We start from the raw sequence: 16073 nt of genomic DNA, 5'->3' as shown, positions 1-16073 counted from the left end.
GGATAGAGCGAGAGTAGGTATGTAGGTAGAGGGATAGAGAGAGAAATAGAGAGATAAATACAGTAGACAGGTGTTTCAGCTGGCACAGCACTTGATCAATGTAATTCTCATCAATCAGTTAAAGAGCTTTCCAAAAGGGAAAAAAAAAGTTTTTGCACTCTGCAAACCTCCCCAAACCAGCCCATTTTTCACGAAAACGGCCCCATTTTTTTTTTCAAAAAAAGGTATGAATAGCCTTGGGGCTTGCAGAGTACTCCTGGGGGGGGGGAACGAGCAGAAAAGTCTCATTTTTGACAAAAACGGGCCTGGTTTTTGTCAAAAAAATTGCATACATAGCCTTATGGAGGCTTATAAAGTGCTGCTGGGGGGGGGGGGGAAACAGCCCATATTTTGCTCATTTCTGCCTTCCCCAGCCCCCAGGAGCTCTGAAAGCCTCCATAAGGCTATGCACGGCCATTTTGGTGAAGGGAGCGGGTTTTGGGAGGCAAAAAAATGCTGTATTCGGTGTATAAGACGCACTCAGATTTTCAGTCTTTTTGAGGAAAAAAGGTGCATCTTATATTCCAAAAAATACGGTACACATCTACTACTATTGTACTATGCAAGACATTTTTTGGAGGGAAACCATGTCTTCCATGAGTCAATGGACAAAAGCACCAATGGCTACTTGGGTTTTTAGAAATTTTAGAAACTAAAATCAAGATTAACTCAAACCAGGGTTCCAAAAAAACCCTATAGCTGGTCTTTGCTTCTAGTATTTTCTTTCTGGATGTCTGATCTTGAGTGTCCTTTCTAAATTCTCAAAGTCAGTGTGGCATATCTGTAACTATTCTCAGTATTTGTCCCACGATGGATTTTCAGAAAAGGCTAATCGTCATTGGGGGGGGGGGGGGGTGTTTTGCAAAATCTTGGAACTATTGTGATACATGCCTGGTTTAATGCTCCTGGCTGCTAGCCAAGCATCATGAGTTGTTGGACCTGTTTAGCATGTATTGGTTCCCATTCTTGTAATAGTGTGTCATTGGCTCTCATGAATTTCATCTTGTAGGGTACAGCTGCATTCCCTCTGCCCCCTAGGAAAGCCACCATCCTATGTCCTGTTCCACAATGCATTTTTCTTCTCTTGAACATTCTGAAAACCTTTTTTTTTTCAACTTTTCTGCTAAACGTCATTGGCAAAGTCATTTGTTCTCCCCGATTGCTTTCCTAAGATGAAAAATGCCCTTTCTCTTTCCCAGATGTATTGTGCAAAAAGTAAGGTGACAGGAGAGCTGGTACACCTGACAAGAAATTGGTTTTTTAAAATCTTTTCTATTTATTTACAGGACAGCCCTATAAATGTGCAGAGAGGTCAACCCATTTTGGTTGAAAAAGATTGAATTGCTAGATGAGTGATAAGTTTTGATGTGGCGCTTGTGGGCTCAATTTAATGCCAGTAGTGAAACGGCAGCCTTGATTTTGGAAAATCTAATCTTGTGGCATAGAGATGTATGGATAACAACAGCCATTATTCTTGCTGAAGATGCTATGGTGTTAACACTGTATTTCAACACATCTGTATGGTACACCTTTGTGGAAAAGTTAGGTATTACATGGACTTAACGATTGTCTTGATTACTGTTATCTTTTTCTAGTGGATCCAAATTTTCCATTTGTAGAAGAGGATTAGTATGTTTAGATACAACAGGAAGATAAAAGCATTTTCTGTGAATGTGGAGATTCTCAGGTGAGTTATCCCAAAAGTGCTTTTTCAAAAGGCAATTGGCCTTTGTTTATCTTTGAAGAGGTTTCACTTCTCATCCAAGAAGCTTCTTCAGTTCTGTTCTTCAAAGCAATTTTATGAACTAAAGCGGCAGCTTAGATGAGAAACGTAATGTCTTAGAGGAAAAACAAAGGCCAGTTGTTACCTTTTGAAAAAATTGGGATCTTCCATGAATTATATTTTTTTTAATAGACTGGAAACTTATGAGTAGAAAAAAGAGGAATTGCTTGAGAAATCTGGTTAGCCACACTCATTTTGTGCGCCTAAATTTTTTCATAGACAACCTTCAAAAATTCTTGCCTATCAAATTGTATTAAGCAGCTGTTTCCAAAAGAGGGCGCCAAAGAGCCACATTTACCATTCTAATAGAGCAGTAGCATCAAATTTGTTCTGTGAAATTTTTATCTTGAACCATGAGACTTTTAAAATGGAAAGCTGCTTTAAAGTTTGGCTTAGTCTGATTTAAAAACTTGCCGTAGGCTTGCTCATTACCTCAGTAACATAGACAGATAGGGTTTCCATACTAGCATTGAACCATTTATTTAAAACAATCGGAGCACCAGCCTAGTGTTCTAAGGAAGAATGTATGTGTTAAATCCAGAGTAGCTGCATGATTTATACATATGCTGTAGTAGATCAGGAACCTTTGCAAGAGACTGTGAAACTCACACATATAGTTGGTATCCAACATAAAATCTGCTGATTTCTCTTGAGGTTCCATTGAATTGATGGGATTCCTTTTGCCACGTGAGGCACTTAAGATTGGAAGAGCAGATTGAGTCTAGGAGTAAAACATGCTAATGATACACGTCTCTAAAAAGAGACTATTTGGGAAGAGGTGGGAATAGTACATTTTTTAAAATCTAGGATAGCTGGAAAGACTGTACTCCAAATCCTGCTATATAATAGGTTGGAAAAGATTGATACATGAAAAAATTATGGTATTTTTGACGGAAGTCCACCTTTATTTCTGAGGTTTGGCCAAAAATAAACGCCACACAGCAAACCATGGGTTCGCTTAATGACCACGCATGTTTATCAACTGTGGCGATTCACTTCATGACTGCTGCAAAAAAGATCATGAAATGGGGTCAGTTATGTTATTAGACACCATCATAAATTTAGGATTATCTGTAATCAAGAATAATCATTTAATGACCCCATAATCCCAAGCGGAGTGGAGTCTGGGCAATTGAATGGAGCTAGCAGAGTGTTTACTGGCCGGATGTCCTTCCTGACGCCAATGCGGAGCTTTGTTCAGCAGACAAAAAAAAAAAAAAAAAGGAAATACCTTGTTAATGATTAATGATCATAACAACTGACACAAAAGATGCTGCTTCATTTAATATTTATTTATTACCCCACAGAATTTAAACAAATCAATCTGGAAATACCACCAATATACAGGGCAGAAAATATTTACAAGATGGAGACACAACATCCCATAATAAATTTAAATGTACAGATTTTTTTTCCACTCTGTTCCCATGGTTTCTTTATTTTAAAAAAAGGATAGTTAAGAAGAGAAATTGCCCTTTAAAAATAAAATTGTCATCAACCTAATAATGTTCAGTCCGCATCTCCAGTGTCAATGGAACTTGCAAATTATTAAATTATGGTTATCTTAGATATATAAGAACAATTTTAAATACATTAATTATAATTCTAAATAAATATCTGGGAAGAGAGCTGCTTTCAGCCTGCAGCTTCATAGACCTGTGTTTAAAAATGGGAAAAAACATTTATTTCCTGCTCCATGGATGGAGAACTGAAAGCTTGACTCTGGGTAAAATTCATGAAACATCCATGTAGAACTGGGAAACAGAATTTAGAGTAGGGATGAAATGGGAGTCTGCTCATTCATTAAATTGGTCTTTTGAGAGAGAAAAAAAAATTAAAACCATAAGGATCTTAAACCTGATCCCCACAAATGGACTTTTTCTCTGCAATTCCGTGTAAATTAAAACAAACAAGGGGTTTGGGGGGGGGAATCACAGAACACAAAAGCTTTTCAAATTGGAGAATTACTTCTCTGGAAAACTGAGAAGCTTTTCCTCCCCTTTGATTCCGGAAGAGGTTCTATACAGCCTTTTCTGAACCAAACCACTTTTTTATTTTATTTTCATGAAATGAAACCTCTATTGCTTTTTTTTTTCTTCCCCCGCTACCATTTTATGAACATATAAAACCAGTCGCACAAATGCACCGCAGTCTTTTCGTTTCTTTTTCACAAGAGAGATTAGTCATCTGAATCTCACCTGGGAGATTCTGGGATTGAACGTACTTTTGGAATAAAGTGCTTGAAGAGAGTGGGCTGAAATGGGGCCCCTTAACAACTGAGGATTCTTTATATCAGAATATAGATCATAAAGCAAAAGCAGCAGCAAAGCTGGTTCCGGGGTTATTCGGGAGAGAGAGGGAGAAAGAAAGAAAGAGAGAGAAGGAGCTAGCGGGAAATTTTGATCCTGAGTCTACAAAGACTGATGGGAAAAAGGGAGGGTTATGCGGTTTGCAAATAGGGAGACAAAACACAGGTAGTGTTTCTCCATTTCCCATCCATGCTCAGAGTTTTCGTATCTGTTTAGTGTGATAAGACAGCCAGTACGAGCAGCCTACTTTCCCATACTCAGACCAAATCCTTCCCTGGGGAAAAGCAGGTACCGATCCAGTTGCTTTTAAAACCTCATCTTTTGATGCACATCCCGTCCCGTTTCCCCCCCGCCCCCGTTTCCTGAGATATCACTGCAGCAATGTTGGAAGTTCCAATATTTCCGATCGAGAACCTGTGACGTCCCTGTATAAATAGAATGTAGTGCTCACGGAGACTAATATGTTGGCCTGGGAGGTGCCCCAGAATTCCCCCAAAACCTGACACAATCTCCAAATTCTCAGCCAATCTGTCAGTAACCTCAAGCAACATCTTACTGACAGGAGGTCTCGGCAGATCAGGAATCGGAGTATTAGGTACCCCCAAAAGGTGGCTGATGACTGCAGTACAGGAAGCATTGGGAAAGTGGGCAGGGCCTACATACTTCTGCTCTCTGCCCAACAGCAATCAGGATGTTGCTCTTCCCCATCTTTCTACAGTTGCAATTTGAAAATGCAGGCAATGCAAGATTCCTATTACCCATCAATGCATCTTGCACCGATTCGGAAGGTTTCAAGGTCTCCACCTCGTCTTCTTCAAAATTAACTTGGATTTAAACACTTGGAAGGGGGGGGGGATGTTTCTCTAAGTAAAAGTAGGTTATTTCTGGAAATCTTTATGTTCCCTTGTTTTTTTAATCCCCTCTCCCTTGTGGGGACTGCATTATCCCCAAATCAAATCTGCCCTGAAAGAATCAGTAAGATTCTCTACAATGAGTCTATCTTCAAAAGGTAGAACCATGAGGTTTATTACTAGTGTTGGTAAGGAAATAAATTTATGGTAAAAATAAGAAATGCTCTACATCAACTCCAGAAAAAATCATTGTCTGCCTTTACAGCAAATATACAACTTGTTCGATTCCAGCTTTTTGACTCTGAGAATCAGCCCAGAAGAAAATAATAATAATAATCGCACTTAAGAATCATTTATCTGGAAGATATTCGCTCTCCGAGTGGCCTGCTTAAGCGATAGCAGATGCAAATGGGAGAATTAAAAGCACGGCTGAAAAGAGGAAAAATACATATTGAAAAATACATATTTTAGATGAAAACAGAATCCTTGTGTTTCTTATGCTCGACAAGCTATGGGAAACAAATAGCTCATTCACGGTGATTTTTATAAATTAATAAAAGAAGCAGAGAGAGGTCTGTGGACCAGAGAGAACTATCCGTACTTGCATTGAAGAATCGAGGGTTTTCCAGGGAGACGGAAGCAAAGTATCTTACAACGGAGGAAAGAGAATCCTCTGAAAAGGAAAAGGATCATAAGGAAAAGGAGCCAATCAGTGTCCTAGCCAGCACGAATGAAAAACTGTGTAGCAACCAAGGCACTATCTGAACCTACCATGTTAGGGAAGGTGAACTGAAAATGGCACCCTTCAAAGTTCCTCCCCTCTCAAAGATCTTTTAAATATCTCCCAACACATTTTATAAAAGTAGAAGAGGCCTCTTCAAATGCCACTCCTTTTATTTGGTGCTAGGGAATTCTCCCCCTCCTTGGCCTGCTACTCTCTGCGTGGAGCTACTCAGATCTAATGGAGTAGTATCTTTAACAGCAGTGATGGCAACACCCATTCCCTTTAGTAATGTATTTTTATCACAGCTACTCCAGGGATGAACCGGAAACCATATCCCTAATTTAGAGAGGGGCGTTAGGAATCAACATCGCATCTACTGGGTGTTCTGCTCAAACGTGAGGTAGGCCGCCTCGCGAGATTGTCAACGTGCCAAGTGCAGAATCATGAACTACCACCCACGATAGCTGAAAACTGCTACAACTGCTCCTACAAAGAGAAGAAAGAAAGAAAGAAAGAAAGAAAGGAAAGGAAGGAAGGAAGGAAAGAAAGAAAGAAAGAAAGAAAGAAAGAAAGAAAGAAAGAAAAGCAAACTAGGAAGAAGAAAAACCCATGGGATAGGCCTGCTACAGGTCAGGAGAACAGAAGAAATAGTGCAACAATTGGCCACTCGTAGCACATGGAGAAGCGAGAGGGGCAGGAAGACAGCTTTTTTAGTGTGAACAGAAAATTCAATTTATGGCTGAAGAATTGCTTCCTTCCACCTGCCAGAACTGAGATGAGTTGGTTATTTATACTTAAAAATAAAATAAAATTCATCATTACGCACTAGACCCTCTGGATATCAGCGCATCCTTAGGTGCTGTAGAAAATTCTTTGGGAAATGGATTTCAACGGTGCTTCTTCGTGTGTGCTGACTGATCGATTATCTTGCTGGTTATTCATTACGAGAAATGTTTATAGACCATTGAGACAAAGAAACCATGATGGGAATGGGGAGGGAGGGAAGGGAAGTGGGGGGGGGGCGGCAGGGGTAGAGAAAGGAGACAATTGCACTTTGTCCTTTGAAAGAAAGGCATCTTCTTCTACTTTGAGGCCTCTTCTTCACTCTCTTTATCTTCTCAGTGGCCCATTGGCATAGTAGGAATGCAATCTCTAATAAAAGTTTTCCAGTGGTGCCAGATCCCTTCAATCATGCTTAATTCCAAACTTGTTCCATGTGCTTTTTTTTTTCTTTTTCTCCTTCTACTCTTTTTTCAAATCCAACCAGTCAGCCCCATTAAAGGCTACATTTCGGAGGCTTTCAAAGTGCAAAAGAATCCAAGGCAAAAATCTTCACCTTGAGTCACCCATTAAGGCATGTTCGATTCCAGTCTCAGCCATTGCAATCCGTGACGGGTGTAGTGTACAAGTTCGATCATACTGCTGTTCAGCGAGAGAAAGCAGGCGGCAGCGCTGAGCTTGGAAAAAAATTCTGAAAGAGGGAAGGGGAAAAAGAAAAAAAAAGAAAAGCATCATGTCTGATTCTTTCGTGAAACATGCTGAGCCAGAAGACTCTGGTTCTTAAAAACAGGTAGAACACATTTTCTCAACTTGGCAACTTAAAAATAAATTGTATTAATTTTCTATTCCTTACATTTCTTAGTGCTTAATAAACCTCCTGTTATCTGGGTATTTAATTTGCTAAGTAATACAGATTCTGTATTGGGGATGTGGGGGCTCAGTGGCTAAGATGCTAAGCTTGTCGATCAGAAAGGTCGACAGTTCGAATCCCTAGCACTGTGTAAAGGGAGTGAGCTCCCATTACTTGCCCAGCTTCTGCCAACCTAGCAGTTCGAAAGCATGTAAAAATGCAAGTAGAAAATAGGAACCACCACTCTGTGTGCCTTCAGCGTTTAGTCATGCCGGCCACATCACCACGGAGGCGTTTTCGGACAGCGCTGGCTGTTTGGTTTGAAACAGAGATGAGCACTGCCCCCTAGAGTCAGGAACGACTAGCACATATGTGCAAGAGGAACCTTTACCATTATCTTTACCTTACAGATTCTATTCTTAATCCTCACGCCTTTTTTCCCCAACCACTGGTAAAATAAGTTCCATGTTTCAACCCTGACAACTGAAAGATATGCAGATTTCCACTCCCAGAATTCCCAGGTCAGATGCGTACTCTCTCTTTCATTCTACTCACATGGAAAACTTCAACAGAATGATTGATCATGAAAAGAGCTTTACTTTTAACTTAGTATAGCCATTTTTCCCCCCTTAAGTAATTTTCTAAGTCTTATTTTCTTCAAAACTTTGGCCTTGGCTACCAATAGGGGTTACTTGAAGATACTAATCCAATAAGCAATCACTTTATTACTCATGCAATAATTCTCCTTTCCAAAAATTAGGATTATCCATGTATTGCAGGCTACGCCAGTGACGGCAAACCTTTTTGGCACCAAATGCCGAAAAGGCCGTGTGGAAACATTGTATGCACCTGTGCGTGCTCGTCGGGGCTGCACTCTGGAAAAGCCGAACTTCCAGGTTCTACCGCACATACACGCCCAACGATCAGTTGGCTGGCATGCATGTGCAGGCCGGTTTTTGGCATTGCCACGCATGCGAAGGGAAAGAAAGGCTGAACTTCCGGGTTCTGGCGCACATGGGCACCCGACAATCTGTTGGCCGGCACACATGCGCACACTGATTTTCGGCACTGCCACATGCACGCTGGACAGCTGGTCATCATGCGCATGCGTGTCAGAAATCCGGAAGACAAACAGGGAAGGCTGTACATGCCAGGCAACATGGCTTTGCATGCCACTTTGGACACGCAGGTTCGCCATCATGGGCCTGCGGACTATTAATACAGCAACAATGGTAGCAATAATCTGGCCCAACCAGATGTTTTTTTGGGGTCTGGGTCTTCCTGGTGTCCTTCAAATGAAGAATTTGTACTGACCACTGATGATATTAGCCAGTTTGGAAAATCCGCAAGACAACAACCAAGCCCAGAGAGAGGGCCAAAGACTCTTCATTTCAACCCTGAGCAACAAATATTCCCCTTTATTGGTCATTTGTACAGAGGAATGGTGCGGTGGAGCTCTTGCCTCACAATCAGGAGGCTGTGAGTTCAAATCCTAGGTAGAGGCAGATATTTCTCTGGGCACACTGGGAATATATCTGCTGAACAAAACCCTGCATTGGCGACAGGAAGGGCATCTGGCCATTAAAACATTCTGCTGACTCCATTCAGTTGCTCAGAGTCCACCCTGCGAGGGATTATGGGGGTCTCTAAAAGACGACTATGATGTTGATTGGTAATTTGTACTCAGCTGATAAACATCCGATTTACAGGAACCAATCAAAGTCATACTTGTTTTATTCTGGCTGGAAGTAGATCCCGAGGGTGCAAGCAGAGTCTCTTGTCAGCAAGGAAAACCAAGGATTATTTAGAGGTGCTGCTAACCTTCAGATTCTCCCAAACAAACTTGCTGAACCATGTGCACAATTGTCCTCAAGGGGAATGGGGACTTTAGGAAACTGGATTTGGAAGTCAGTAGTAAACAAACAAACAAACAAACAAACTTACTCTTATTTTTCCTAGCCAGAAGATCAGCTTGTTCCCAGAAGTCGTAGGCGTACAGAATATAAGAAGTGATGTTAACGAAGGAGGAGGTGATGGTCGGGATATAATGAGGGACGCTGACTGAGGAGCCGAGACTGCTACTTCCACAGCTGCTGGCACTGGAACCCGTCTGGGAGCTGACTGAGCCAGCCGGAGAAGGGATCGGGGAGAGTGGAGAAGGGGTGCCAATGCCCCTGAAGGAGGAAACACAAGTGGGCACCGCATTACATTCAATAAACACACAACGTAGAACCAGACATTAAAAAGGGATGAAGTCTAAGGAGGAGGCATGAACAAATTAAAGGGGGGGGGGGGAATAGCTTGAAAGGATTTCTAACGGGTGAAATCCAGCAGGTTCTGACAGGTTCTGGAGAACCGGTAGTGGAAATTTTGAGTAGTTCAGGGAAGCAGCAAATGCCACCTCAGGCAGGCCCCAAGTGGGGTAGGAATGGAGATTTTGCAGTATCCTTCCCCTGCCACGCCCACCAAGCCACGCCCACAGAACCGGTAGTAAAAAAAAAAAAATGAATTTCACCACTGATTTCTAACCTTTATTTCTAACAAGGGGCTAAAAGAGGAAACGAGCGTGCCCGATGGTCAGTGCATGCTGACTACTGGTGATCAACCCAAGGAGGGAAGGAAAATGGAGCAGGAGATTTTGAGGGAATACAGACAGTCCTCTGGTTGATTGTCCTCCAGCGACCATTCAAAGTTGCAATAGGCACTGAAAAAGTCCTCACACTTACGACTGTCACAGTGTCCTCACAGTCACACGATCAAAATTTGGGCACTTGGCAACAGGAATGTACCGTATTTTTCGGAGTATAAGATGCACCAAGATTTTGAAGAGGCAATTTTTTTTAAAAAAGGTTTTGCGCTCTGCCAAAAATGGCCAGTTTTCTTTGCCAAAAGAAGGGCATGCATACTTTAGGAGGCTGATGGAGTGCTCCTGGGAACTGGGGGGCAAAAATGAGCAAAAAATGGCCTGTTTTTTGCTCGTTTTTGCCCTTCCTAGCCCCCAGGAGTACTCTGGAAGCCTCCTAAAGGCTATATACAGCCATTTTGGTGAAGGGGGTGCGGTTTCGCCAAAATACAGCCATGTATTCAGTGTATAAGACCCACCCAGATTTTCACCCTCTTTTTTTTTAGGGAAAAAGGTGCATCTTATACTCCGAAAAATACGGTATTTATGATGACTGCACGGTCCTGGGGTTGTTTGCGACCTTCCGACTGGCAAAGCCAATGGGGGAAGCTAAATTCACTGAAAGACGGTACAATTCATTTAACAACTGCAGCTATTCACCGTTGCCTAAGAGGTTGTAAGAGCAGGCATGATTCACTTAATTGCCTTATCGATCAATATCTTGTGTATTTTCCGAAATCTCTTGCTCTACTTCCCTTCCTTCTTTGGTTGATCCCCTATGCTCAGCATGCATTGGTCACCAACAGAAATTCTGGTGCTAATTCTGATTTTAAGTCGAAGTCTATCCTAATGCTAAGCTTTGAACAAGTGAATTTCAGCCTGTTCGGTCACCAGCACTTGTTTAAGTCCTACTGATTCCAAAGCTATTTTGATAACTTTTGATTACCCAACCTGGTGCCTTTTCCTTCCGTTAAGACTTCAACTTCCACGTACCCCTTAAGTCAGCATGAATTCTATTGATTTCTAAATTTATGACGAGGGCCTTGACATTACAAAGGGTGGCGTATTCTGCTTTTGGAGAAAAGTTAATGCATTCTGTTCTGCCCAGGACAGCAAAGATAAAAACATGCATCATAAACCAGCTTAAGAAGGAAGGAAGGGAGAGAGGGAGGGAGGGAGGGAGGAAGGCCTTGCTCTAGTCTAAACTATGGATCCTATGAGTTTTATAACGGAAGAAGGATTTGAACGCAGATCACCTCACTCCAAATCTACCTTGTGATACATACCTTATTTTTCAGAGTATAAGACGCACCTTTTTTCCTCAAAAAAGAGGGTGAAAATCTGGGTGGGTCTTATACACTAAATACAGCATTTTTGGCCTCCCGAAACCCCACCCACTTCACCAAATTGGCTGTACATAGCCTTTAGGAGGCTTCCAGACTGCTCCTTGGGGCTGGGGAGGGCAGAAATGAGCAAAAAATGGGCCGTTTATTGCTCTTTCTCTCCCCCCGCCCCCAGGCCCCTGGAGTCCTCTATTAGCCTCCTAAATGCATGCCCTTTTTTATGAAAAATGGGGCCGTTTTTGCACTGCAGAGTACAAAAACTTTTTTTTTTAAATTTGCCTCTTCAAAATCTTGGTGTGTTTTGTACTCCGGTGCGTCTTATACTCTGAAAAATACGGTAGTTTCCTCTGAGCAGAATGCTAGGCCATCTCTACATGCCTACTCAAAAACTAACCCTCCGAATTCCATAGCAAGAGGCCATCAAATCAAAAGTAATAAGCAAGAGCCTGAGACATTAACCAGCAACGATTGTATTTTGAGATCATCAAACTGGTTTCCAACCAATTCATACTTTTGGTCTACATGTAACCTTACAATTAACCAGAGAAGAAAATTAATGTTTGTAACAAGAATAAGTTTGTGGTATTACCTTCCGACGCATGGAGAAGGTGCTTGGGCAATTCTAGAAGAACTCTGTAATAAGCAAGGAAATTCTATTTAGATCGCAAGTAACTTCAACTCGTGTTTTTATTTATACAAAAGGGAAACACTTATTTTTCATGAACGTTTTATTTATTTAATCAAACAATCAAATTTATTGGCCTCCCATCTTACCACAGGGTAACTCGATTTAATAGTAAAATGAAAAATAAAACTATATAAATCAAATACAGATAGTCCTCAACTTACGACAAATAAACCCAAAATTTATATAGCTAAGTAAGACATGTGTTAAATGACTTTTGCCCCATTTTACAACCTCTCTTGCCACAATTGTAAAGTGAATCCCTGCAGTTATTAAATTAGTCACATGGTTGTTAAGTGAATCTGGCTTCCCCATTGATTTGGCTTGTCAGGAGGTTGCAAAGGGGGATTACATGAGCCCAGGACAATGCAACCGTCATAAATCTGAGTCAGTTGTCAAGCACCCAAATGTAAATCACATGGCGATGCTGCAACAGTCAAAAGTGTGAGAAACAGTCTAAGACACTTTTGCAAGTGCCGTTGCAACCTTGTATGGTCACTAAGTGAACTGTTATAAGTCGAGGACTACCTATACTACAAAATCTGTGCTACAAAACTTTAAAAATACTGGTGGAAATAAAGTGGAAATACGAAAAGATCCCTACAGATGAAAGTCTAATAAAAAAAATATTAGAAAGTGCAGAAATGGATAGATTAACGCTTAAAGTTAAGGAGAAGGAAGACAGAATATTTTTTAACATGGGATTTCTTCTACCAATGTTTAGCTAATAGAAACAGAAGTTAGAAATTTAAAAGTTTAAGAGAATGATTATATACAATGAAGGTTTATTAATATAGATAAGCAAATATGTCATTATTATGAATGTTATGGATGTTGTTATTACTATTATTGTTTCTCAAAATTAAGTGTACCCAGACAGCATAGTGTTCATATAGATATTGCATTTTTATGTTTACTAAAGATAAATGTATAAATAAAATATATATATAAAAAAAACTTTAAAAATTGTTATAGAGTATTCATGACTGGGAGAGACTTGGTAACAAGGTCAGCCAATGAATAGGCATAGCAACTAAGTCAGCCAATGGGAGCTTAAACAGATCTGAGTCTGTGCTGAGAATTGAAACAAGACTGATCTCTGTCTGCTCTGAACTCTGAGATGAAACTGTTCTCTCCTGCTCATCTTTGGCTTGTAACTTTTACCACGTTGAAAAAATCTACTATTGGCATTGTACATTTATTCATCTGTTATTAAGTATATAAAGAAATTAATGAACCCAGCTGAATCAGTTATCAGTCTGTGCTTTCTGGATTCGATTTTTCTGCAACAAACTCTGACAAAAATACTTGTTAGTTCCCTGTTACACTGTTCAGATATTAATCGTTCACTTGGGAAAACCATTCACCCACTGGCATAACATTGTTGGAAACACCCTCCCTTCCACTTTCAATTGAAACTGTTCACTCTCTACCTTGAAATGTTCATTAAGAGTCCGGGAATACTTTATTGCTGTGTCCTTCTTGTAGCGAAACATTGCCATGTAGAGAATGGCTTGGCAGCGCATGCTGTAAAAAGATAATGAACATAAAACACCTGCAATTCTTTAGAACAGGGGCGTCAAACTCGATTTGATTGAGGGCCGCATCAGGGTTGCGTTTGATCTCAGGGGAGGGGGGGGGCCCTGCCTGGGGGCGTGGCTTGCTCAACATCACTTGTTGAGGCCCCATTTTCCGCCACGATGGCCTCCTGCAGTCCTCTGAAAACAGAGCCCGGGCGGGCCGCGCATGGCCTCTCCAAACTCCGTTTTCACTGGCAGAGGCAACACAGACTGGTCCTTCATTGTTTCCAGGGTGGCCTCATGGGCCAAATCTAAGCATCCCGCGGACTGGATCTGGCCCAAGGGTCTTGAGTTTTACACCTCTGCTTTAGGACCTTGTTCCCCATAGTTGAAGCGCTGTCATACATTGCATCAAAGCAAAATAGAAAGCATTTTTAATGTTTTTTTTCCTAAAACTTAGAATGCTTGGAAACAGAACGCAGAGCCACTCACCAAAACACAATGAAGATTTTTTCTTGTGTGGTTGTTGAAGAGTCCGCAAAAGATTTTAATGTCATTATGAATCTATGGGAAGACAAATCACACTTTATTTTAGTTCCATCAGCATATAAAAGCATAATACTGGGATGCCCTGAACTAGCAGTGAAACAGAAAATTAGTTTACAGAATTGGGCAGATAATGGGGGGGGGGGGGGGGAAATCCCCAAAGATTCCAACAGCAAAGTTTTTCCAGGATCTAATTTCATTTAATTTCTAATATGGTGCATCTTATACTCTGAGGCGCCTTATACTCTGAAAAATATGGTAACTATTTACTCAAAGAAAAGAAACTATCTTTGTTTCTACTTAGGCACCATTTCCAGATTTTTGTGCTGAAGGAGAGAAAGAAAAATGAAACGTTGAGACTTTGGGTTTTGCCGATTAGATGAACTTGTTAAAATTATTGGTTAGCACATGTTAAGCATGTATAAAATTAAAAACTTGAGGCTGCTTTGTTATTAAATTATGCTACTGTGCTCAAAAGTCAATGTTTTTCTTTCTTTTTTCCTTTTTGCTTTATGCCGTTTTGTTTCCCTTTTTTCTTCCCCTCTTTTTCCACTGTTTTCATTTTTATTCCTATTTTGTAGTTTGATAAGTTTATTTTAAAAACACACACACATCAATTGAATCAGAGAAGGTGACTTCAACGAACCAGATGTCTAAGTGGAAGCTCTTGATGTTGAACAGAATGAGAAAATAATTATATGTAGGAGGATTCTCAGTGCTCAAGAGTCTACAATGCAGATGCTGGAATGAAGCCATTATTTTGATAACAGAACCTCAAAGCAGCTGTTGCGGTTGGGACTGATAGGAAAATGTAAACATGCATCCTCCAGTCCAAATTAATAGAAATTACTTTATCTTGCTCTTTTTCACGATTAAGTAGGAGTGTGGAGCAGTGTGGTTATAACTGAGGAGTCACTGTGCTGCCAGATTCTTCAAAAAACATTTTAAAAAAAGAGAAAATCAAGATACAGCTATTGGGGGGGGGGGGAATAAAGGAAGAAACGGATATTTAACTTTTTGTTTATGGAGGTTTTATCCAACAACTAAGCAATAACTGCTGATAATTGCCCTCATTATTTAAACAAAGCAAAGCAAAAGGAATATAGCAAAGTTACATTAGCGTGTGTGTGTTTTATACATGTTAACGAAAGGAAAGATAAAAAGGGGAACTTAACAAGAATTAAAATATGAGAGAGACACACACACACACACACAGAGAAAGAAAGTGTTAGGTTTCTCACTTCTTTTTATACATTTGCTAATTTGCATTATTTGAGAATATTTAGGCTCCCTTAGACGCATAACTGTAAGTGATTATATTGGCTTCCAACTATTCGTAAATACATGAACTCATTCCAGCCTTCACTAAGAGGTTCTTGACCTCAGTAGGTTTGTCCACTGCCTTTTGCAGGCCTCCTGAACTAGAAGTGCTATATCTGAATCTTATCTGAAGTGGGCTCAGAGCACTTGCTATATATTTCTTTCCTTAGCTTCAATGGAATGGAATAGAATGGGGAAGGTAAAAGAGGAATGGAAAGGAAAAGGGGGAATGGAACAGTATGGCTAAGGGTATATATATATATATATATACGGATAAAGGTAAGGATAATGATCGAATAGAAAGAGTAGAGAATAGAATAGAATAGGAGTAGAATAAGAGCAGAATAAGAGTAGAACAGAGTAGAATAGAATAGAGCAGAGTAAGGAGTAGAATAGAACAGAATAGCATAAGAGTAGAGTAGAATAATCGAGTAGAGTGGAAGAGTGGAGTAGAGGAATAGGCTAGGCTAGGAGTAGAATAACAAAAAGAGTAGAAGAATAGAATAGAATAGAATTCTTTATTGGCCAAGTTTGATTGGACACACAAGGAATTTGTCTCCGGTGCACTGCAAGGAATAAGCTCTCCGTGGACATAGAAGCAATGAGTGATAAATCATGATCCTAGCCATCATAAAAATTCATTCAATATAAATCATAAGATACAACCCTAGACTAGAAGGCCCAGACAATAAAAGGAAGA

General features: G+C 40.5%; 1 protein-coding gene across 1 annotated transcript in view; it reads right to left on the bottom strand.

Annotated features, from left to right (window-relative positions):
• Positions 1-3093: 3093 nt before the first annotated feature.
• Positions 3094-16073, bottom strand: part of AFF1 (AF4/FMR2 family member 1) — a 182679-nt gene continuing 169699 nt past the window's right edge. The window contains exons 18-22 of the mRNA XM_032224361.1: positions 14000-14071; positions 13421-13514; positions 11892-11935; positions 9281-9510; positions 3094-7177 (exon numbers count right to left, since the gene is read on the bottom strand). Coding sequence (XP_032080252.1) covers positions 7056-7177; positions 9281-9510; positions 11892-11935; positions 13421-13514; positions 14000-14071 — 562 coding nt within the window. The 3' untranslated portion in view covers positions 3094-7055. The remainder of the gene's footprint in view (positions 7178-9280; positions 9511-11891; positions 11936-13420; positions 13515-13999; positions 14072-16073) is intronic.

The sequence above is a fragment of the Thamnophis elegans genome, chromosome 9, assembly GCF_009769535.1.
Source record: "Thamnophis elegans isolate rThaEle1 chromosome 9, rThaEle1.pri, whole genome shotgun sequence".
NCBI classification, from domain to species: Eukaryota; Metazoa; Chordata; class Lepidosauria; order Squamata; family Colubridae; genus Thamnophis; species Thamnophis elegans.
Note: the sequence above shows the minus strand (reverse complement) of the source record. Positions and strands in the feature narration are given on the sequence as shown.